This window comes from Anomalospiza imberbis, chromosome 16 (genome assembly GCF_031753505.1).
Source record: "Anomalospiza imberbis isolate Cuckoo-Finch-1a 21T00152 chromosome 16, ASM3175350v1, whole genome shotgun sequence".
NCBI classification, from domain to species: Eukaryota; Metazoa; Chordata; class Aves; order Passeriformes; family Viduidae; genus Anomalospiza; species Anomalospiza imberbis.
In genome coordinates, this window is record NC_089696.1 from 12,257,468 (window position 1) to 12,281,670 (window position 24,203).

Genomic DNA, 24,203 nt, shown 5'->3' on the forward strand with positions numbered 1-24,203 from the left:
GCACACTTATTTACAGAGGTTTTGATACCCACCTCTGCTTCTGACCTGGCAGTGAGGGTTCCTGGCTGCTCTAACAGAGAATGGCTTGGGGTAAATAGAATGAGCACAAAGGACAAGCAGCTTTTACAGAGTGTAGACCTTACTGCATGGTAGAGAAGGGCATGACTGGCAGCCAATACCTGTTAAACACCTTGGTTTATTTCCTGATGGAAACTGTAAATTCCTGCATGAGAGACAGCATGTGATAATCACGCAGAATTACTTTTTGTTCCTCCAGGAGTTTGGGTAGGAAAAGAACAAGCATGGCTCAAGCCTGCACTTCTCTGTTAGCCCATCTGCAGTCAGGTGAGGCCTTCCAGGAAGGTGCTTTCCCCAACCCTGATTTTTAGCTCATGTCAAAGAGCTGGGATGTTATCGCTTCTGCTGCCATGAGACTGACATGGTTTAAATAAGTTCTGTCCTCAGCTGGTGATCTTTGTCTTTTAGTAAACAGCACAAACTGAAGAGTGTAAATTAGCCTGTTACAAATTCCGGGAATTACACCCTTGCATGGTTAAAGGAGAATTAAAAGCACTGGAATGTAGCAAGGCACCGTTGAACATGTTACAACTTAGGAAGAGCAACTTGCCAGGAAGATGGAAGGACAGGGAAAGAAGGATCCAAGATTTAAGGTATTGTAAATAGAGTCTTGAGCCTTTCAACACAATACTGACAAAAAGCCTGTATATGCCCACTTCACAGCTGGAAGTGGAGAAGCCCTCAAGAGTGACAAAACAGAGCCCTTTTCAGAAAACAATTTTCAGGCAGCCTTTCAGGGTCTCAGGTGTTTACTACCCTGGTACCTCCAGGACTGCTCCGACAGACACTGAAGGCTTTTCTACCATCACTCCTTTGAACACAGAGTCCTCTAACCTCAAGCACACACAGAAAAGCTTCCATTCACAAAAGCACTGTAACACTTTGGCACTGCATCTTGCAGGAGCATCAGGTCTCAGGCAGCACACACTCCTCAATTAGTCTGGCTTGGTTAGTGTTTACTGCAGAAGGCAAGAGCATGGAGGTAACTGCAACTGTTTTCCCCACATTGGCTAGGACAGACAGACAGCTGAAGTCAGCTTGATGGAGTCCCTGCTGCTTCCCTCTGGAGGAAGGAAGCTGTGCTTGATGCTGCCCTCCAAGTCTGACAGATCCATAAACTGAACATAACAAAGACAGTAAGGAAATCCCTCACACACTGAGGTAAATAAACAGTGCTATTTGCACACTGACCAGTCTCCCAGAAGAAAGGTTTGCAAAATAAGGGTTGTATGAAATAGTGTCTGCATGTGTTTAGGAATGAGACAGAAGCTTAACAGTCCAGTATGAAATAAACTCTGAAAGTGCCAGCAGCTGGATCAGCTTGGAGAATACTGGGCCTCAGTTCTCAAATACCTGGTGTACAGAGTAAAACCAAAACAAGAGACGCCCACCCCCAAAACTCTCCTTAAAGACACGAGAGCTGACAATGGAGGAATGGGGTGTTTCTCAAAACAAGGTAATTTCAGCTTCTTTATAGGTCCTGTGGTGTGTGTATCATTGTTATAGTCTCTGCACTAGGACTGTACAATTTGTGCTTGAAGGCAAACAGGAAAGAGGAGTCAGCCTAAAACCCTAATATAATTTTGATGTTTGCTTTTTTGGGGAGTTGTTTTTTTTGATTTTAAATCAACTTCAAAATTGTAATGTTTTTCTAAAATCGAGCAGTGCAAAGTTCCATTCAGGCTAGTCCTTTGCAAGCACTCCTACAGAACACTGCCCAATCAAACAAGTAACTTATGAGACCCATCATAAATGATCAGATCTTGCCCCCAAACATACAGTATTTTCTCAAATTTCACTCTTCATCACATCAGGCAAACAAGTGAGGGAGGATGGGTGCTGAGACTAAGCCAGCCATAACCAGCCAGCACCTTCTGATAATGCCGGGAGTACAGAGCATGGAAAAGTCTGGTAACACACTTTCCGCACTTGAACCACAAACCATCTTTCTAATCAAGACAAGGTCAAGCAGAAAAACCTGTTGTACTATGCCTGAGATGATATCTTCTCTGTAACTGGACTGTAGAAACATTTCCCTCCCCTGACAGTTTGCTCCAGCTTGTGAGCAGAATTTCTTCTGCATCGCTTAGGAAATCTCCAGGAGAGAATCAAATCTGTCACAGCCATTTGCAGTTCATTTGTCTTGCTGGACAAGGCCCATGTGCAGGAGGAAAGTGAGTTAACATTTGAATTGTTGGAAAAAGCTCTTAATGCATTCTGTGCAAGGTTGGCTACATACTTCTTAAGGCCCAGCAATCAAGGAATTCACCCATAGCAATGTATTTACTCCACTTTGAGAAGAGTGAGTAATGGTTATTCAGTCTCCTGAAACCAGGCAAATAACTTATCTTGCTCCTAGCTGAAGAAACTAATCCAGAATTTCCACCTGGGCTAGGAAGTATTTCATGTTGCACTGAAATTTGTAAATTAAAAAAAAGAAATCAAAACAAAAAAGCTTTTGTGATTGGAGGATTAAAAGACTTCCTGATAATGGGGAAGTTCCCCAGTGGGAAAATACTGTAATGGTTCCAATTTAACAGCAAGCACTCATCCTTGTTAATGTGCTTCCTGTTTTACCCATTCGAGGAAAATACTAAGAAGCCAAGTCACAAATTCCCCTTTGAAAGCTATTTTGGCCCCAGAGAAGTCAGGTTCAGGGAGTCCTGTTCACACAGTTTTGCTGCAGACGTTTGCAGTTTGATTATCAGTTTCTCTGGAGGATGTGCACCATTTCCCCTGAGGTAACACGACACGCACGTTCTCCCCCTTTGCCTCCAAGGCAAAGCCACTGGAGATGCAAAGTGGAGAATGTTTAGTCCCTTTATCACAACCACAAACCATTCTGAAAACCCCATTACCAAGGGCTGTGGTGTTTTTAGAGATGAGTACTTCACTGAATTGTCTACTCTCCTTCACAAACAAACATACTGCAATGCTACCCACAGCCAAGAAGAATGACAGTAACATCCTGATAATACTGAATTTTTGCTAATGAACTTTATCAGCACTGTCTTCCAGCCTGCTGGTGCAACAGGATACTTCTGATATTACACCAAAGAAAACAACAGCCTTCAGGTCAGCAGCTCTCCAACAGATCTGAACAGCTACTCACCAGATGGAGGTCAGAACCTCCAGAAGAAATAAACAAGCTACCTTGTAGCTGTTCCACTCCTGTAGTACAAGTGGTTTACAATTAAGGAATGTTTTAGTCAATTATTTTCTCATTTGTGCCAGGCAAACTCCTCTGAGTTCCTGAACCCAGCTGTCTTTGGCCCCAGACTGAAAAACATGAGCAAGTCCCCAGGCTGCCCTTCAGCCGTGAAGGGAAACACACTGACAATACAGTCCATCCAGCACCACCAGGAAAATCCCTGTCACAGAGCAGCACGGACCCCTGCCCAGCTGGGTTACAAAATCCAACCACTTCATTCATTTTGTGCTAAGATCTAGCAGTAAGAAATCAAATCCAAACACCTGCAATGGGATGGGGGATGGCTTTCAGCTTTCCTTATGCACACACATCCCTAACACAGGACCTCCAAGGCATAAAAAGCAATTTATCTCCACTACAAGCAAGTGCTTCAGCTATCCTGTTCATCTCAGCACTTCAGAGACGTGCAGAGATGTGTCAGCAGAGCTGCAGATAAACACGATTGGAGGACTGTTAGTACAAGATGCAGAGGCCTCAGCAACAACAAACACTGCAGCACTCGCTGTGCCGGGCCATATCCCAACCCCATGAGGAGTGTCTGCAGGATAATGAATATCAGCTCTGCCCCAGGGCATTGCAAAATTACAAAATTGTCTCTATATCCATATGTTCTGCCCCACATCCAGTCTGTCTAAATCAGAGAGCAGCTCAAAGCAGCAATAAAAAAAAAAAAAAAAAAAAAAAAAAAAAAAAAAAAAAAAAAAAAGCTGTTTTGGAGGATTCATTGGAGGTAGAGCTCCCACCCCTTCATTAATTGCCCTTCTTGCTCCATGTGGGATGCTTGGAACATTAATTGGAAAAGAAGTTTCCCTCTGGAGGTGACAGTGGTGGGGTTGGCATACTGCTGGATCCCACGAAAAGGCAGCTCAACTTCGGCTTCAATTCATTCCAAACTTTACTCATCTGTGAGTGGAGAAGGAGAGAAAGCAGACATGACCACACAGCAGGTAACAATCTCAGCACACAGAATTTTAGCAGCAGTCTCGGGCATTCAGAAGCACAACACAAATTTGCTGAAGTATTTTCAGGAAGTTTAGTGGACCCAGAATGTTCCTGTCAGACCATGAACTTTTTCCTGAGCCTGTACGGAAGGGAGATTTCCCTTCATCAAATTCCTTCACTGAAGGGATGGAAGGGAAGTGAAGGAGAAGAGACTTTTCTAATATAACCAAAGCAAGAAAGTCTGTATATGGGGAATATTAAAGGCCATATTTGGGGTTTAACAAAAAAGAGTTTCTAAGTTATAGAGCAAAATCTGGAAAGTTTTCTTGTCATATAATATTTGTGTAGCTCAACCAAAAACCAGATTAATCTAGCAGAGACGCATCATTCAATAAAGACTAGAGATTTAATGGTTGGGTCTTTTCCAATTACTCACAGGGTAGGGCCAGCTACAGATGAGAGAAGAAAAGAAGAAAAAAAACTTGCTGCAAGAAGATACCATCTTTTAAAGGGGTTAGAGGCCAACCCTGATCCTGACCCCAAACTGGAAAAACCTCAGGTAACTTCCTAAATTATGAGAGAGCCCAACTGCACAGATGATTAAAGGATGAAGGCCAATGGGTAAAAACAAATCCATTCAAATTCTCATTCATATTTTGAGAAAAAGGACACAGTCTAGAACTCACCTCTTTGTGACCCTGAATCTGGGAGTTGACAAAAGCCCCCAAAATGTGAGATGTGAGAGGCAGGTAGATGTGGATGAGCTGTGTCTCCTGATGCAGGCAGTACAGGGAGAAGTAATTCCGCAGCTCCATGGTTATGATCGCGTTTTCTTGCTGAAAGAAGAGGAACTCTGTGACCAGGAAGAGGGTGGGAGAAAGAAGAAACAGGAGAAAACAGCATTCCTCCCCATACCAGCAATTCAAACACACACCAAAAACCTAAAAAAGGCAGTTCCTGGACCCGTTTGATACAACAGGAATTGCCCTTCCCATCATGCAGACTGCTGCTTCCCACAGCTTCTGCAAACGACATGCTGCCTGAGAGCCAGTAACAAGTGTTGAGGAAAACCAACACGTTTTCCACGTGGCACAGTGGGGAGCACAGATTTCCCAAAGTACAGGCTACCCTTTCAGTCCAAAAGCTTCCTGCAAATGTGACTGAGTTCCAGAGCAGCACCATTACAGAGCCCAGTCCCACCTTTTGCTCTCGGGTGCCTGCCCTACCTCCACAATCCGAGACTCCAGTTGCTCCACAGATTCTGGCTCTTTGTTCTGCACAGTGGCACTCATCATCTGCTTCTTCATCATGCTGTACTTGTGCAACGCTCGCTGGTGCTTGTGCAATACCCCCTTCTCGTGCCTTTCACACAGGTCCTTTATGGGAAAAGAAAACAGCAGTGGAGCCAGGAGTCAGCAAACACACAGCCAAGTACCTCAGGAACACACACGTGTGGTCACACTGTGTGTCATTTCTACACTGCAGATTTTTGATCCTTTGTTTTCAAGAGGGTCAAAAAATGCCAGTAACTAAGAATTTAAGAAACAAAACTGCTTGAACCCAGACCAGTGAGCTTAAGAGGCAACCTGGAATATCACTTCTGCCAACATTTTGGCTCTTATCAGGACTCTTATCTTTTCTGACCTTCTCAGTATTAAGTGCTGGCAATTAATTAAAGTGCTGGCTCAAGTCCTTCTAATTCAGTCCTGGCCTGGGAATGTCAGAGAGGCTGCCTCATACAGCTGACCAGAAGATTAGTATTAACAAAATCCTTCCATTCATAACTGAACTCATGTCTCCATGAGCAAATCAGTAGCAATCTAGTTCGCTGCTTTGACTCAAAAGCAGCCAAATCTAAAAACAAAGTTAGCTGATCCATACAGTTTAACCAGTCATATTTTTAAATTCTTTGCAGAGTTTGCTCTTTGCCAAGTTATCATCAGATGAGCTATCAGGAAGGCTACAGAGCTCCTTATGGCCAACAGCCACTCCCTTCCCTCTGCCAGATGCCCAGTTTGCCTCTGAACTGGCCTCACAGACAGTTTTCCATCCAGTTGGCGTTACACCCTCTAAAGAGCACAAACTTGCTCTAAACAACTTTCTTGTTGGCAGAACAGCAGAGCTCACTTTATAGGACTGGAGTAAATCCAGGAAAAGGTTCAACTTCTCCACCACATCATTCTCTTCCTGTTTACCCTAGAAAACAAGGAAAAAGTACATTTTACGTAAGCCTGGCATCACAGCCCTTCACCCCCCCCCACCACACAGGCTCTCACTGCTCTCTCCAGGGCACATCAGCGCTTACACAACTGCATCAAAAATCTCTCCAATGGCACTGGAGTGTTTAGTCTTCAGTGTGCAGAACAAAGACCTGACTGAGGCAGGAACAGCTTTTCCAACTGACTGATCATTAGAACAAGAGGAGTTGGTTTCACAGGCCCGCATGTCAGTCCTTTCAGCGCACTCTGCCTGGAATTCCTTGCTCTTGCAGATTCCTCCAATCTTTCATCTTCCCTTCCTACAAGATAACTAATCCATTAAAACTCTGAATACCTGCATGTTCCCCGTAATAGTTCATGCATCAGAAGGCAGATATGAGACACCAAGACAAATCTCACTACCAATTTTTTTTTTCTAGAATACTCTTTTCTTCCTGTATCAATAGAGCTCTCTGAAGCATAAACTCTAGAGAAAGAGACCTGGCCTGACTGATCTACAAAAGCACAGTGACTGTTTTAACACAATGAGATGAAGAGCACTGAAGACAAAACTATTACTTTTCCTTCCCAGACTGTCATGTTCTCACATCATTCTGACAGTCATTACCATACTGTACACTTAGACCAGAATGTGATGCTTCTGTCTGAGTGATTCTCATGTAATGTTTAATTACAAGAATGTGAAAATTTCATTCAGAAGTAAGTTATTCTAGGTTCTCTGTAGCAGATTAATAAAATGGAACACGGCACTTTTGGACAGCTCACCCTAGTAGTCAACTTAATGTGTGCAGTAACCATTTAAAAGTAAGAAAGAAAGCAGGTTTTTCCTTCCTTTCCATTGCCTGTTACATTTTTTCCCCATTTAAACACAGTCCAGGTATTTCACACAAGCTTGAACAAGCAGGCTGTTGGTTGAGGATGCGAGTTTGGACTGCAATCTCCCTCTTAACTCTTAAAGGGCTTATGTCCACAGAGCTCATGATTCAAGATGAAATTTAGGTCAGCAGTGTGCCTCATTCAAGTTAAAAAAAGGAAAAAAAAAAAAAAAAAAAAAAAGGACAAAAGTAAAGGACTCACCTGCTGCACAGCCTTATCTGCCAGAAGTGCAAATTCAACAGACAGACCCTTCAAGGCTTGTTTCAGAGTCCCCCATGTGTTGTTATTCAAAGCAGCCCAGGAAGGAAGTGGAGTAGTGTCTGAGCCCAAAGCACTGGAAGGAGAAAAGCAACGGTCACATCTAGGAGACAAATTCCACTGAGTAGATAAAATTATTTGCAGACAGCAGTTTCAAATCTGTCTAAATAGCTCACAGTGCTGAGCTACTACTGTCCTATCACAAATGCAGAGTTAACTGTGTACATACTGAGGAGAGAGACAATAACACAAGTACCTGAATATGAAGGTATTTCTGTTTTCATTCCTCACTCTACAGAATGCAGCCTTAGTGAAAAGTGTGTACTTCCGTCTTTTATAGAAGGAAAATTTATTATGTCCTACGGCATGCACTGAAACACCCATTTTTACAAGATCATTTGCAGGTAAACTCTACAAGAGTTTTGAGTTCTAAACCAAGAATAGAAATCAGCAAACCCTGTTCCTCCAAACCTACCTTAGCTCCTTCCCAAATATGAGGAGGTCGGAGGCGTTATCGATGGCTCGGGAAGCGATTCTCTCCGCACGGTCCCGGAGCTTATAAAAGCTGTTATAAATATTTCTGATCAGCTCCCTGCTGGCAGCAAACTGGGCCTGAATGTCAGCTGGGAGGAAGTCCTGAAGGAGTACAGAGGGATTACTGATGGACAAATCAGAGGCACACCACAGTCTGCAGAGGGACAGGCTTCCCTCCTCTGCTCACTCTGCTCTAACAGCTCTGCAGAGATCAGTTTCCCACTCAGGTTTCCAAGTCACATGTCACACAAACAGCCCTAATTTTCAGAGGCAGAAAGAGGTTCAAATACCCAGCACAGACAGAGTTGGCAAAATCTGCAATTCTTCTAGGTAGTTAAAAGAAGGTTTGTGAGGTTTCAAGTTCACAAGTTCTGATCTGATCCTACTGGTAACTCCCAGCCCAGTAAAGTCAACCACAAACTGAAAGTTCAGCTTTTTTTTTGACTAGTTTATCACTGGTAAAAGCCTGAATTAAGCTCCAGTTGCAAAACCTTCTGCAAGTATTGCAGGAACCTGAACAACAACTTGCTTTGAAATTGCTCAAGGAACACAGTGGATGTGTACTTAAAACTTGTCATAGCATTAATCACTGGGATAAACAGATATATGGAGAACTTATAACTAGCTTTTCCGTAACAGTCCAAATTGCTCTCCCACAGGGAGAGAACAACAGACAGAATGAGGGCATGAGCACAAGGGAAAGACATCAATCTAGACATTACCTTTTAAATTGTGCAATTTGTGCATTTGTTTGTTATGCAAGTACGAGTAATTACAGAGAAACATGTTCTGAGCAGGATTCTTTGTTTAATCTATATCATATTCATGAGCCAGAATTTAGCTAGAAATATCACGCTCTTAAGAGTCAAAAGTTTATTTGATTTTTTCAATAAAATTACAAGTCCTTCAAACTCTGGAAACAACTGTCTCTTACTTAAGGTGTCCATCACTGCACAAATGCCATAACTGAAGCACCTGGAGAAAAAGGACATTGAACCAGAATAACATATTGCAAGAAATTCTTATACGTACCTTGGCCTGGGTAGCTAATCTGCAAGTCACAAATTCATCTCCTACTCCCTGGACCAATTCCCTTAGCTTATTCTGTACATCCTGGAGAAAATATAGAATCAAATGAGCATGAAGGAACCATGAAAAAACCACCGGTAGTTCACACAGGTCTCAGATATATTGCAGCAGCAAGGCACAACTCAGCAGATACAGCTTTACCCAGGATAGGTTTCATTTAAGGAAAAGCATAATCTCTGTTCCCCTAAGAACAGTTATAATTTTCAAAATACTACACTGCTGGCATTGAGTGAAATTACCTTCCACTTTCCACTGTGGAAACACCTACTGAGAGAAAATTCTCTTCATCCCAGGGAGCAAACCCATGTAGGTTAAGAGCAATTCTGAACGCTGTGCCCAGCGAGGCAGTTACAGCAAGACTTGCAAGCTCAGGACTATCGCTAACAAACACTCACTGAGCCACTGAAGGACAGGAAGAGTTTCAAGAGCACATCTTCTGAGAAAGGGGGATGCCGAGCCACCAGGTTTATAAATCGCTTCAGCGCTCTCCTCCTCGATTCTATGAACTCGCGATCAGCTGCAGGAAGAAACATGAAATTTCAATTAATGTCCCTCACATTACATCTCAGAAAGAAAAAAGAAAGCACTGCAACAGAAACCAAAGAATGGAGTCTGTCAGCTCCCAAAACCAGACCTTTCAGACTGACCACCTGAACAAATATTCTGTCAAGCATTCTTTTTACCTCTTACCAAAATCCAGCATACATAGCTACACGTGGTTATTTCCACAGCGTAGGTCACGGAGGAAGGACAACCAAGCAAGCCTAAGGCCTGAAACCTCCACTTTCAAATATGGGCCTACAGAGATTCTTCCTCTGAATCAATTCCACAGAGGATATCCCAGCCTGTCTTGGGACTCCTGAGATCAGCATCCATCCTTTTCATGCAAGATGTCAAAAACTACTTTGGAAGACTTGCACAGCAATCTGCAGTACATCCATCCAGAGTCTTTACTTGTCAAACTAAAAAAAAAATCTGTTCCTCTTGCTGAAACAGGAAGAATTTCAATCTGGCAATAACTGCAATACGGAAGTAAATCAAAGTTCCTGGAGTTCTTCAGGAACAATAAAAAATAAATCCAAAGATTAAAGGAAAAGAAAGCCGCATAGAAATAAATTGAAGGAATGCTCTTATCCATGACAACAGTCTCATATCATGAAGGATTTTAACTCTTTTGCCACAGTTTTAAGCTATCAGTTTTGTGGCTGTGAGGACTCAGTACAGCACCACCCACAAATTCATTTTTCTGCCACTGGGGTTGCAGATCTTGATTTTGCTTTGCTCACAATTTACCTACACGAACATTTGTGAACTTGTGTACACACTTCCCACAGGATCTGCCTCAGATGGTCGCTGTCCTCCAAACGAGCAGAGCAGGTCATCCATCTCCATCTGACAGATCCCCTCTGGGATCCGTGTAACTCAGCAGAGGGGCACACCAAGGACAAAGCACAGAGCTTTGTCCACCCAGGTCTGGGACTTGGAGGCTCCAAGAGTCACACATCTACACCCATCCATCAAACCCTGTGTGCTGCAACACCATTTGTCAGTCCATTAATCTACTCAGAAACAAGAACTACCCGTTTCCTTTCCTTTTTCCTGTTCGCAGTTTCCAGTAAGCCCACTTCCACAGTTCTTCTACATGCAGTCACTGGACTAAAGGCAAACACTCTCTGCCTTATCACAGCTTTGCACTGTATTAGAACTGCTCTCCTAGCACAGTTTGGGAACTAATCCTATCAGTTTTTGTCCTGAAGTTATGGTATGTGTGGGAAGAAATACACCAGTGAATGCAGGGAAATATCAACACACCAGCAATGCAAGGAAGCAACATTCCCTGACAAGTGACAGGTACTGGGAGCTTCTTTCTGTCCACTGAGATTAATCAGGGAAGATCTCTTTTCTCACATGTGTTGCATAAAGTGGAAATTCTGGCTGAGAACACTGAATCAGGTTAAACTCACACACGGGTTTCACAACCCCACAAAAAAGTCTTCACAATTCACATCCCATCATAAGAATATATGACCATTTAAGTTTTTCAGGGGTGTAATTTTGCTTTGCTCCTGTTCAATATACACCCTGCACTGCTCACTGTTTACTAATACTGCTTTACTAAAGCAATACATGAATTCCTCAATTGAAATCAATTATTTGAAACACATTGAGCTTAGCACCATGGGGAGGAGACACTAAAAGGTTTGTTCTTTCAAAGATAAAGTATTAAACAAGTCAGGATTTTATACAGTTGTACAATTTTTGAAATAATAAATGCCTAAAACCAGTGTCAATATTTGAGATTAATGAAAAAAATGTTCCTGAAGGAGCTTGGATATGCTTTCTCTCTTGGGATACTTCTTGGTTTCTAGTCTAAGTGCTAAAGTATATTTGAATGAACTGACATGGATTCCACTTAGGTTGGAAAAGAACTTTTAAGATCACTGAATCCAGCTGTTGAACTAACACTGCCAAGTCCACCACTAAACAATGATCATCACAACCTGTTTTTCTAAGAAGCAATACGTGCAACTCTGCCATGCTCTTGTGTAGAATTACACCTAAAATCTTATTAAGAAAAATCATTAGAAACTGAAATTCCACAGGAAGAAACCCCAATGAAATTTTGCATTCATACCTCACCTATAGGAATTTCTAGCAATGGCATCAATTCACACCTCAAAGTAATACACACAAATATTGTGTATTATAACCTCAACACTGTTGTCTGAGGCAAGCAGAAGCCAAGGCTTTCAATCTTCTAAACATTGATTTTCAACAGTATCACGCTTGCACCGTGAAGCAGACCCCTGCAGGCCAAAATGCAGATGCAGGTTTACCTCCCAGCATCCGCTTTGGGGGCAGTGCTGGCACCATGCGGTACGGGAACTTCTGCAGCAGCATCTCGTGGAACACCACAAAGTCGTTGTACCGTCTGTACACCGAGCACTTGAACCGCTGCAATTAACAAGGGGGGACAAATCAATGCACAGCTTAGACAGCAGCACCTCCACGATTTTTTTTTTTTTGCACTGTAAATACAATTTCTTCAGTAGCTCAAATAAATTTGAAATATCCAGCTACCTACGCCAATTTGTTACAAAACCGTTCCTGTGGTAAGCACATTTCCTTCCCAGGATTTTTTCATAGAGAGCACAGAGGAAAGAAAGAGAAAACAATTTCTATTTCTGCTCCTTGTTTTTCTGATGTGGAATGTGCTTGGAGAATTGTTTACCTGGGGTGATTGCTTGATTGGATTCTGGTGAGGATTGTTTGAGCCTGATGGCCAATCCAACCCACCTGTGGCTGGACTCGAGAGAGAGGGTCACAAGTTGTGAGTTAGATTTGGTAGTTAGAAAAGTAAGTTTGTAGTTTTAGTATCTCCTTTAAATAGTACATTAATGTATTATAGTATAGTTATAATAAAGAAATCATTCAGCCTTCTGAACTGGAGTCACACATCAGCATTTCCTCCCACCGGGTTCACCTGCGTTTACAATACGTTCCATTTTCGTTGTCATACACCTGCTTTTGTACAGAGCTCGGGTTTTCAAGCAAGTGAACTTGCAGAGCATCCTTCACAGCTCAGTCAGATGGTCCATGCTGCAGAGGCCCAAGTCAGGAAGGCCCAGTGCTACTGCATTAGAAGTCAGCCCACACAACTGGTCTACTTAAAACCAGCTTCATCCAGCACAGCTAAATCACTCAGGATTTTGCCACCAGAAACTGCACAGACATTCTGAGGAGGATACATTCTCAGCAAGCCCAAAGCTTGTTCACATTACCTTGCTGGAAACCTCATATTCCACATGTTTCAGAAAAAGGCCCTTCTTCTCAGGTATGAGCTCCACCTGCACACTATCCTTGCTCAACAGCTCTTGGAGGGTGTGGGAAAGCAGCAGTGGATTTCCCTGGGGTGTCTGCATTAGAAACTGTTCCGCTTCCCTTGGTTCATTTGCTGGAGGCTTTGCCAAATCTAGAAGACAAAGAGGGAAAAAACAGTAGACCTGATAAGATATAGTAAAAGAAGTAGCCTGAAAATATTCCGTTCCTTTGCTTGGTGCTCCCGGAGTGGTGCAACACAGCCAGAAGCCCAGCCAGGCCACTCCCCTGGGAGGTTGTGCTGCTTCTCACACGTTCACATCACCGGTACCTCCCTGCTCACAACACCCAGGAGCACCACCAATTATATCGAGTCAGAGAGACATCTCCACTAAGCAAAGAATCACAGGCCAAATTTGTTCTGTGAATCAGCTAAGAGGCCTGCATTTCCTGTCTGTCCAGCTCCCACCACAGCAGGATCTGCCAAAACGAACAAAACCCTTGCTCAGCACTTTTGGATCCTGCCTAGAACAACTCATGGAAGGAAAGAAAAATGTGTCATTTTACCACGCTGCAGAAATTTAATCCATTAATTTTGCACATCATTACAAAGGAAAGAGACACTTCATTTGACATAACTTTATTAAACTCTATGACAGTGTGCTACAGTGAGCATGAATTACAATAGTTTACTATGTCCACATACTTAAGTTCCAAAGCAGAGGGAAAAGGTTCCTAATAAGGGCTACCAACCCAACAATTCCTCAATCACAGCAAGCTGTGGCAAAATCTTTAAAACTTACCTATTCTCTTCCACTGCTTGTAGCTAGAAAACAAACAGCTTTTGATAGTGGATTTGATCATAACCGGGCAGCTTTGGACAGTAACTGATTCTGAGACAAATGCAGAAGTGCAAAAAGATGGGTCTTAAGAATGTGGCCCCAGAGGACAAATGACATCAAAGAAGGGGCAAAGCTGATGACTCAGTGTTCTCTTATCAAGTGCCTGACTGCAGCCTGTTATCTCACCCTGACTTCATAACTACATCTATTATGTGACTGTAAACTAAGCTTACATTGTTTTTCAAAGCCATCCTTTCTTTTCTACCCATTCCACCCACAGGAAATAGTGTAAAAAATTAGGGTACAACCCTGGACTCTCTTCACCCCGTACCCAAGTTCTGCTCTCCAATCTGGAGCAGGTGGGTTGCTCCCTCTCTGTAAGAGGCATACTGTGAACAAGCTCTTTTATAAAGCAAGTCAAATCCACTGATGAAAGGCACCTAGAAAAGCCAGGTAGGATTCATTATCCCTTCCTTGCCATTGCGCAGGAGTTCTTAAATACATCTGCAATATTGAGAACACAGTAACACTCCAGAAGCAAGAAGCATTTCTTTCAGCTTTGATACATAGTTCAAAACGTTGTCAACTGGGTAACAGATTAACTCAAAGAAGATAAGAAGTCGTATCCTTTACTTGAAAGCCCTGACCTTCTCCTGATAAGGATTTCTCACCTGCTCCTTCATGTGCCTAGGCCCTGATAAACAGGGAAAACAAGCAATCTTTAATTCTTCAGACTTCGTAACAGACACTTTGCTATTTGTTCCATAAAATGACTTAATGAAACCAAACCAAATCCAGGACAAATGACCTTATCCCACATGCCTCATCAGGCTTCAGATTCCTGCTCATGTGACTCAGAGAAGCAAGTCTTAACACCTCTGCTTTAATAGACATATCACCTGCTAACCCCACCTATGTAGCAGCTCCAAAAATGTCCAGCTACCTGCCAGAAATCTGCAGTAAAACAATACAAGATAGTTCAGTGTTGATATGGGATACTGCTGGATGAATTGATACTGTCTGTAGAGCACAAGGCATCCTGGATTTCCAGAACAGCAGCTCTCTGGGTGTCCACCCTGGTAATTCTTGGGTTTAACTGCTCAAGACACAGAACAGCAGATGTTGCTCCTCCAGTGCGCACACACACATCCCTCCAGAGAATTCCGGAGCCTTCTGTGATACTCAGCCACTGGCTGATGTTGCAGAGGCCTCCCCTAAAGGGGGGTACTCAAAATGCACCCCAATTAATTCCCCAAGCAGTGCCAATCTGTACTAACACAACATCTCCTCCTGCCTACTGAGTCACTGCCTCTGCTTCCCATCTTTCTGCTGGACAACCAACAGCACAAACCAGTCCTTGAACTGGGCTCAGCATTGTCTGGTTAACTCCTGAAACCCCAAAGGCAAGAGACAGGTACGAGGAGAAAACAAGTATAGGGTGAACCATGAAACCCTCACTGTTTCATCTTTAAGCCCCAGAACCAAACTGATGCTGTGGACTCTGAAGTTCAGTACAGGTCTGAACCCCATTACCCAGTAAGACATCTACAGAGTGTTGCCTCACCAGGCAAAACTCCACAGTCCTTTGTCAATTCAGCCATGTTGCCCTTTTCTTGGTAATTTTTCCCCAGTTTTATCAAATTATTCTCTAAATTTGCTTTCTAAAAATCACCTACCTATAGGACGTGTCTTCTCTTTATCAGCAGTTCACACTCTTGGCTCTCCCTGAAATATTCTGTCGCTTCTTTACATCTCAACCTTGTCTAAATGTGTGAAATCACACAAACCAGACAACCATGCAAACAAGTTTGAATAATTACTGTTTAATTAATAACCTCAGCATGTCTGGTATCAACAAGACAGAGTGAATCTACACCAACAAACACAGGTCTGAGAACACAATAAAATTACTTGGGAACACCTGTTAACCTGCTTTAGGAAATGCTTATCATGGCATTAACACTAACCCTACAGAGCAATATATACTGGAGCTATTCTTCAGCCCATTTTTCATTCTACTTACTAAAGAGCCTATTTGGGAACAGCCTCAAGAGCCCTGGCCAGGAATGGTGGATAATAGTGGGAACTCATTGGTATGAGCTCCTGTGTTCAGCCAGTAAAAGGATTTACATGCATTGTAACAGGACACTTAATGCTTCCCATCACGCACTCTCTGCTGGAGAACAGCTAATTTTGAAAATGTTCCCTTTGGCTTCAGCAGATCATTATCTAGCAAAGTTTATATAGAGAGAGCAGCAAGTGGATACAGAAATGAGGTATGGAATAGTCCTGTGGAACACTGGGAAGCAGACAAAATAAAAATCAGCTTTTTCCTACCAGCTAGGCTTTTGCTACAGCAGTTTCTCATCTGTTGTCAATAAGGTATCAGGAAGTGGCCTGATACAATTGAAAACAAGCAGATAAAAAAGTTAAAAATAATACATACAAACATATATATGCAAACGAGAAGATAACAAGATGACATGAACTAAAAGTTCGAAGAAGCATTCAAAGCATGGCCTAGTTTTTGTTTGATTTTAAAAGAAAACAGCTATGAAAATACTGCATAATACTTTTTTTTTTTTATAACAAGTCAGATAGCCTTTGGACTGAAGGGAGTTGAGAAACTTACCCAGTGAAAAACTGCCATAGAAAATTTCTCTACTTCATGCTTTAGTTAGTGTTTCGTGCTTTAGTTAGTGCTCAACAGTCATTACTCCACTGATGTAACCGGGCAGCAATTTGCCCTCCATGGAATTACCAGTTTCCTTCATCCAAATTTCCAAAATCACACATTTATGAAAGCCAGAGCAAAATTCCAAGTACCTGGATAGCTGCACAGAGTTTTCACATGTGAGTAAGCACATCCAGTAGAGCAATGCCAGGGCTGGAAGCAGAGGTGGTAAATCACAACATTGATCTCCCTTCCCTGTTTAAGCTCTGCCAATGAAATTTGGAGGCCTTATCTCCATTTTACAGATGACTGATGCTACCAACTCCTCATTACACCAGGTGATAATCAGATACATTTATCAGACATACTTAAGTAGATGGTGCCACAGAATTGCTTATTATATTAGTAGTATTTTTACTAGAAGGAGAAAGGAGCCTGTGAGGAAGCAAAACCTTCAGGAAAAGCAGCTCAGATCTCTCCTCCATCATCACAGGCCACAGCTGTGCAGAGCAGAGGGGATCCAACCCACTGGAAATGCAAGGGAATAGGAACACTGACTGGTTTTGTGCACAGATACCTCAGATTTCTCCCTGGAAAAAGTGAGGGCTCCACTACCAACTCCTGGGCCAGGAATATTAAAGCAGCAAGGTAAATATCATTGATCAGCATTTCCCTTTCCTTTCTGTCTTCTCATGAGAAGCTCCAGGAATTATGGAAATGCCTCTCCCCCTCATCGTGTCAAAAACATTCCTCCATAATTCCAGAATCCAGTGTCCACATCAGCTTCCCTGAAAGCTGGTGCAGATTTCAACTACAAATTCAAACAGATTCCCATCTTAGTTCTCATTTTTAAAAATATTACATAATTTGAAACCCCCTAAAAAATAAGAACAACAGAAGTCCCATAAAAAAAAAAAAAACAAAAGGCAAACAAAATTTTTTTTCCTATTAAAGGCTCTACTTTTTTTTTTTTTTTGAGACAACTGCACACAAGTTGTTTGGGTTGTTTTGAAGAATTTAAAACCATGCAATTCTTATCTCAGAAGGAGAAAAGCAAAAGAATCAGTCTAACAAAGCTGAGTGCTGCACAGCTGTGTGTTCAACATGGAAGGCAGGTCTGTATTTCTTACTGGGTACAAGAAAATTTATCATATTTTGCTTCACTCTAATTAAGAGTCTCCTTCCTTCTCCTTCCCAACAATTCCCATGTAAATACAAGCTACCCAATGCCAAAACAAGATAAAATAGCACACACTATCATAAAATTAGATGCTGGAAAAAGGCTCCAACATTTTGTTTTTCTCCTTAAAAAAGCCCAAAACACCACCACACAGATGCCAAGTATGTACCCTGCTCTAGTTAGTCTGGGTTTTCTGGGGTGTTTTTCTTTGGTTAGGTTTTTCTATTTCCCTTTGGTTTTTTTATTTTGGTGTTGCAGATAGTTTGGTTTTGGTATGGGAAGGTTTTTTTGGTGGTTGGTTAGGGTTTTTTTCCAAGTTTAAGATAGTTATTCAGCACTTGGTGCTCCAAAAGATGAAACAGAGAAATTACGCCTCAACTCAAAAATAGATGAGACTATTCAAGCTTTATTTAGTAATATTTTAAAAGCACCTGAATTTCTGCAGTCCCTTGCAGCTCTAGGCCTCTTGCTGCTTCTCAAACTACCACAATTCCATACTCCAGCAGAAAAAAAACCCAACACCAACTTGTCACACAGATTTACTGTGTGTAAAGAACTAACCTTAAGCCCCTTGCCCTGTTCTTTTAACTGTGCTGTTAGATCATCAACTGATTCATCTGATTTCCCAAGTCTGGGGATACAAGGGACACATTCCATTCACAAGTCAGCCATGAGCCACAGACCCCAGCTGCAGCCAACACAATAAAGTGAGATGCAGCTACTTTGAAGAAATAACAGGATTAGCAGAGAAAAATCCAACGAGAGCAGAGAAAAATCCAACGAGGAATGTGCCCTAAGATTACAGGGACAAAAAGTCAAATGCTCACTAGGGCTGGTTCCCAGCGCTCAGTGGATCACTGCTAAGCTATCATTTTTCAAAAGAGGTTGGAAGTGTAAAAATTCACACCCAAAAATGTAACCCAGCAAGCAATAACCCAAACAACTTCTTCGGGAAACTTTCACAAGGACATTTTAGCCTGACTACAAAACTGGCAAGTTTCCACAACCAACTGTCCTTATAGAGGTCAAGAATATCCCATGAAAAGAGAGAGTTTCTCTTTGTTTTGCTTCTCATTTTCCTTACATGTTTCTCACCCTCCTGATTATGCTGGATGTTAGCATTTAAGCATTAAAAATGGCATTTCCACTCCAGACCCTACAGCCTCCCAATATTTTTTTCACACATTTTATAGTTAGAACAAACTCATTCTTATCCCAAATCCCGTTGAAAAGCCATCATTAAAGCTCACCTTCTTTTGCACCAATTCCACAGTCTGGAACTGATAAATTTTTCTCCCTCAACCTGCATCAACCCATAAAACTTGAAGACTGTGGGGGAAATCAGTGGTCACGTGTAAATTATACTGTCTGTAACCTGTACAGCCTTCCCACGGGCTGAACACACAGTCAGAAGTTTACCATCAGAACGAAAAGAGGCACCTCACTCCCTACACAGCCAACACCTGGATTACCTCCCTGCAATTGTTGTAAAACAGACTCACATGGAAGTAAAAGCAAAAGGAAAAAAAAAAAGTCAATAAAAGCCACTCTGCAAAATTGACTTCTACACGCTGGACGTTATCCTTTTTTGTTTTCTCTTCGATTGTATTAAAGTACTTCTACTTTTAGTACTGCTAAATCAAAAACACAGCATTTGTAAGTGCTCTCATAGGGGGGCATCAAGGATACCTATCAGGATTCTCATTACTCTGGATATTTCAATCCTCCCAAAACACTCACTGACAAGCTGCTAGTCTCCAAAAACAATTACATACGGGTGTGAAACTTCAAAGATCTCTGAACCTGCATCATGATGCTAAAAATAAAAAACATTGCTGCATTGACAGCATTCTTTTTCTTTAGCTGAAATCATTATATACCCTCTCTCAGTGTTCATCATAAACTCTCTACCAAAGAAAACCAAGTTTTCTAAAGAAGCCTGAGTAGATCAGAAAGGTACAGAAGCACCACCACCAGAAGTTAATTAGTGCAAGAATACTCTATTTGGAGACAACTGTTTTATCTCTATAAAGCTCCTGAAGCAGATGGTAAATCCATAACAGACATACCTGAGCAAGCTCTCTCTTTGGTACAGTAGGACATTTTTTCCACAAAGGCTGCTGTTCAATATGTTACATCAGTCCTGGACAGAAATATTCCAAAATAATTTATTTATAAGCATTATGTGCATTGGAAGCATCACAGGCCTAACAAGAGCAAACTCACAGTGGATCCTAAATACGATCAACCAAACTATTTTTCCATGCATTAAGCTTACCTACTCATTTTTCATTCCAAACTGAGCCAAAAAAAAAACTAGTACACACAGAGCAGGTACAAAACTTCAGCCACTTCAAAGAGAACTTTAGAGAACCCGCTAAAAGTTTCCTTCAGTTTAACTGCTAAAGGAGTTATTCCCTCAATCCACCCAGTAGCTCCCTCCATCTCTCATTTCGCAACACGCACTGGCAGTATTTGCCTACAAGTTTCTTCATCCCAGACCCAGCTGCACGCTCCTCAAACTCCAGCGCTAGGAGCCGGTGCTTTCGCCGCTGGATGTGCCGCCGGCGCGGCTCGGAGCGCAGGCACAGGGACCGCCCGTGCCGCCGCCACGGACCCGCTGCGGGAGGGTCCGCGCCGGCTCCAACGTGCGCGGAGCCCCCCGGGCGGGCGGGGAGCAGGCACGGAATAAAGTCAATAAAGTCTGTGCAGCACGCAGGGAGCGCTCGGCCGCGTGACTCCCCACGGGACAACTTCGGGACCGCGCCCGGTGCCCGCGTCCAGCCCCGCACAAGGGCTGCGGGGAGCTGACCGCCTGCGGCCACCGGGGCGGCCGCCGGGGCGACCGCCCGCCGCCCCGCCGGGCAGGTAACCCCAGCGGCCCGGGCTGCCAGCGCTGCCGCTCCTTCCCCCCGCACCTTGGCACGGGGAGGGACCCCCGCGGCCCCCGCTGCGGCTCGGCCGTGGGCAGCCACCGGGCGGGCCGGGGCCAGCGGGGTCCCGCTGCCCCGGGGGGAAGAGGGGAAGGCGGCGGCGCTTCCCCGCAGGTTTTGGCGGCGAGCGCGGCCCCGACCGCGGCGCGGAGCCCCGTCCGCTCCCGGGCGGGCAGCGCACGGCGGGGCGCGGCCCCCCAACCCGCATCCCCCCGTACCTGCGGCCGTGCCCGCGGGCGGCTCTCCGTCCATCGCGGCCGCGGTCATGTGAGGCCGGGGCGGCCGCCCTCCCCTTCCTCCGCAGCGCCCGCCTGTCAGCGCGGGCGGGGCGGGCGGGCAGAGCCGCCTCCCGCGGGGCCGGGGGCGAGGGGCGCGGGGGGCGCGGTGCCCGCGGCGCGGCGGCTCCGCCCGGGCCCGGCTCCGCGGGGACGTGTCAAATTCCAGCGCCGCGCCGCCGCGGCCCCGCTCGGGCAGCGCCCCCGGCTCTGGGGCTGCCCGCAGCGTGCGGCGCGCTCGGACCGGCTCCGGCACGGGCAGCGAGCCGTCCCCGCCGCTGACGGGAGCGCTGCGAGCGCCTCTGAACCGCTTCGGGATTAGTAACGCATCTCTCAAGTACCTTACAGCGTGTAAGAAGCGATCGGCTCATGGGCTTAATACAGGATTATTCCGAAGTATAACTGCTTTATTTTTTGAAATCTGAAGTGAGGGTTGTTGTGAACTTCAGGGAGGCTTTCTTGTGCGCTAGGAAAAGTAGATAACTGTTGAAGCTGTGCTTTGGGTTTCCAGTCACGCAATCTCACAATCAACTGGGTTGGAAAAGAGTCTGAAATCATCGAGTCCAACCTATGACTGAGCACCACCTTGTCACCCAGACCGTGGCACTGAGTGCCACATCCACTCTATCCTGAAAGACCTCCTGGATCCCTGACTCCCCCACCTCCCTGGACAGCCCATTCCAGTGTCTGATCACCCTTTCTGTGAAGAAATCCCTCCCGATGTCCAACCTAAACCTCCCCTGGCACAACTTGAGACTGTGCCCTCTCATCAGATGAATTACTCCAAGTCAATTTTGGTATATTTTCTTCACTCGAGTTCCTTTTCCATGGCACTTCTGCTGCCATCTAGGCAATTAATCAAGTCTCCTATGCTTCAGTATTTTTTTATATTTTGCATGCATCTGGATTTTTGGTAAATTTGGTAGACATGAACACTAAGCTATTCAGAAAAGCACAGAAATATGAACATTTGAAATGCAAATACATTCTCCAAAACTGCATAAAAACAAGAACTGCATGTATGAGCACCTCTCATTTTATTAGTGATTTTTTTTCCCACTTCCTGTACTTTATTAGTCAGGAATGATATGGTTGACAGTGGTGAAAAAAAGGTGCATGTTTTGTACAGTGATTTTCCTGAAAACACCGTCAGACACGAAAAAAACCTTATAGATTTTGGACCTCCAGATTGAGATGTTACAATCCATAATAATGATTTATGTTTTTAACGTCCAAAGGACTGGCTGCATTCCCTAATTAATATTCCTGATATTTCTTAATCATGGGAAGCTAATTAGTCACCTCCACTATATGCAGAGAGAACTAAAGCAGAAAATTATGAAGTGAGAATTATTTCAGGGGTAACTGTGACCACAGTGCTCCCCTTTGGAAGTTTTTGTGCTGCTACAAAGATGTGAATGAGTTGAGTGATTCTCCTTTTCCTCCTCCCTCTGTGCTATTTCAGCTCAGTCCCCACGAGCGTGGGTGCAGACGAAAGCTGTGTATAACATTAAAAAAGCATGGCATTATTTAAGCTGAGAGGCCCTTCAAATCATGTTTGTACAGCAGCTGAGCAGAGTTTTGCGTGCTCAGCACTTCTGAACACCACAGGATTTTTCGCCTATATAGCATTTTTGGAGAAAATGAATGGAGGAATCAACATGTTCTCATTTAGCTATAGATTTTTGATTGGTCTGTACTTAAGCTAATAGCATAACTATTTATTTGGTATAAATAAGATATTTTCAACTGAAGATTGCTTCGGAGTATTGAAGAAAAATACTGTGGAAAATAATTAAATTGCAGAAGTAATTTTTGGACGGGATCAGAAAGACTCTGCCTGATGTAAGTAATTGAACACTTCTGTATTTGCTGTAATGGCAGCAAAAGCTTCTGGAAAACCTTGAGCATAAAGAAACAATAAAGAAGAAAAAGGACACATGTCAGAGAACCACAGAATGGTTTGGGTTGGAAGGGACCTAAAAATCATCTTGTTACAACCCCGTTCTGTGGGCAGGGACACCTTCCACTAGCCCAGGTTGCTCCAAGCCCCATCCAACCCGGCCTTGAACACCTCCAGGGCTGGGGCAGCCACAGCTTCTCTGGGCAACCTGTGCCAGGGGCTCCCCACCCGCACAGGGTAGAGTTTTTTCCTCATATCTAATAGAAACCTACTCTATTTCATTTTAAAGCCTTTCCCCTTTGTAAATAGTCTCTTTCCATGTTTCTTGCAGGCCGCTTCAGGTATTCAAAGGCCACAGCCAGGTTACCCTGAAACCTTCTCTTCTCTTTCTCTTCTCTTTCTCTTCCTCTTTCTTTTCTCTTCTCCAGGCTGAACAATCCCAGTTCTCTCAGCCTTTCCTTCAGGAGAGCTGCTCCATCCCTCTGATCATCTTAGTGGCCTCCTCTGGGCCTGTTCCAAGAGGTCCCTGTCCCTCCTGTGCCGGGACCCCAGAGCTGGATGCACGACTCCAGCTGGGTCTCACCAGAGCGGAGCAGAGGGGCTGAACCAGCAGGCTCCAGGTGACAAAAGCAACGCAGAAATAGGTCCCTACCCAAGGCCCTGCCTCACAGAGTGTCATTCTGGGCACGTCCTGTCAGGATTAGATGAAATTTCATACAAGAATTTGCTTACTCCTTCGGAATTCAGTTTAGGAAACAGAGCTGTCAGCTCCACTATTCTCAGATCACCTGCACGCAATAAAATTCATGAGGCACTGCTGGTTGGAGAGCTGTGTTATAAAAAGCCTTTCCTGCAAGATTTTTTCCCCCCAAATTTCCCATTGATTAGGAGTTTTGCATATGGAGTACTTAAAGAAACAGGCTTCAGCTGCCAGTACCAAAATCTCTGTTTTTAAAAGTTGTTCCACTCTCCCTCAGATTGCTGAGTAAGGGCTGGAAACAAAGAGAATAGCAGTGAGATAGGACAGGGACTGAGGGGAAATTTCAACAGAGAAAGGAAAAGGAGAAGGAAGGAACACTAGATAAATCAAAAGTTGCTGAAAAGTAGAGGAAAGTGCAAAGAGCAGCCCTTGCAATGTCAGGGAAAGGAGAATCCAATGTTTAGAGCCACTGCTTAACCAAAGGACTGGAAAAGTGCAAACAGGAAAAAGGGCAATTGCAGAAATTGCAGATTCCAGCAACTCAGACAACGGTGGGAGCAGTGAAACAAAAGCAACACAGACCTCATACACACCCCTGGAAGAGCCATGGAGAACTGAGGACCCAGCTGGGACCATGGATTCACAGCACTTGGAAAAACAGGTGGTTGTG

General features: G+C 43.9%; 1 protein-coding gene across 4 annotated transcripts; it reads right to left on the reverse strand.

The window, feature by feature from the left end:
• Positions 1-176: 176 nt before the first annotated feature.
• SNX8 (sorting nexin 8) lies at positions 177-21,020 on the reverse strand. Of its 4 annotated transcripts, none has more exons than XM_068207084.1 (13): positions 20,874-20,911; positions 19,792-19,865; positions 19,412-19,538; positions 12,990-13,180; positions 12,045-12,162; positions 9,603-9,724; positions 9,151-9,231; positions 8,060-8,220; positions 7,528-7,660; positions 6,359-6,427; positions 5,458-5,607; positions 4,918-5,067; positions 177-4,192 (listed from the first exon to the last, which is right to left on the reverse strand). In XM_068207084.1, exons 3-13 carry the CDS (start codon positions 19,425-19,427, stop codon positions 4,079-4,081), a joined length of 1,305 nt encoding a protein of 434 aa, XP_068063185.1. In that variant the 5' UTR covers positions 19,428-19,538; positions 19,792-19,865; positions 20,874-20,911; the 3' UTR covers positions 177-4,078. The 4 variants fall into 4 exon arrangements, with proteins under 4 accessions (XP_068063185.1, XP_068063186.1, XP_068063184.1 ...); XM_068207085.1 differs by lacking the exon at positions 19,412-19,538 and adding an exon at positions 14,200-14,308 and having other exon boundaries at positions 20,874-20,902; XM_068207083.1 differs by lacking the exon at positions 19,412-19,538 and having other exon boundaries at positions 20,874-20,948.
• Between the last annotated feature and the right edge of the window lie 3,183 nt (positions 21,021-24,203).

Excerpts from the sequence above, each read along its gene's own strand:
- SNX8 (XM_068207082.1), bottom strand. The coding sequence starts at position 20,922 with ATGACCGCGGCCGCGATGGACGGAGAGCCGCCCGCGGGCACGGCCGCA. Across the intron at positions 13,181-20,873 it reads GCCCGCGGGCACGGCCGCAG|ATTTGGCAAAGCCTCCAGCA; the intron begins GTACGGGGGGAT and ends TTTGTCTTCTAG. Across the intron at positions 9,725-12,044 it reads CCCAAAGCGGATGCTGGGAG|CTGATCGCGAGTTCATAGAA; the intron begins GTAAACCTGCAT and ends TTCTTCCTGCAG.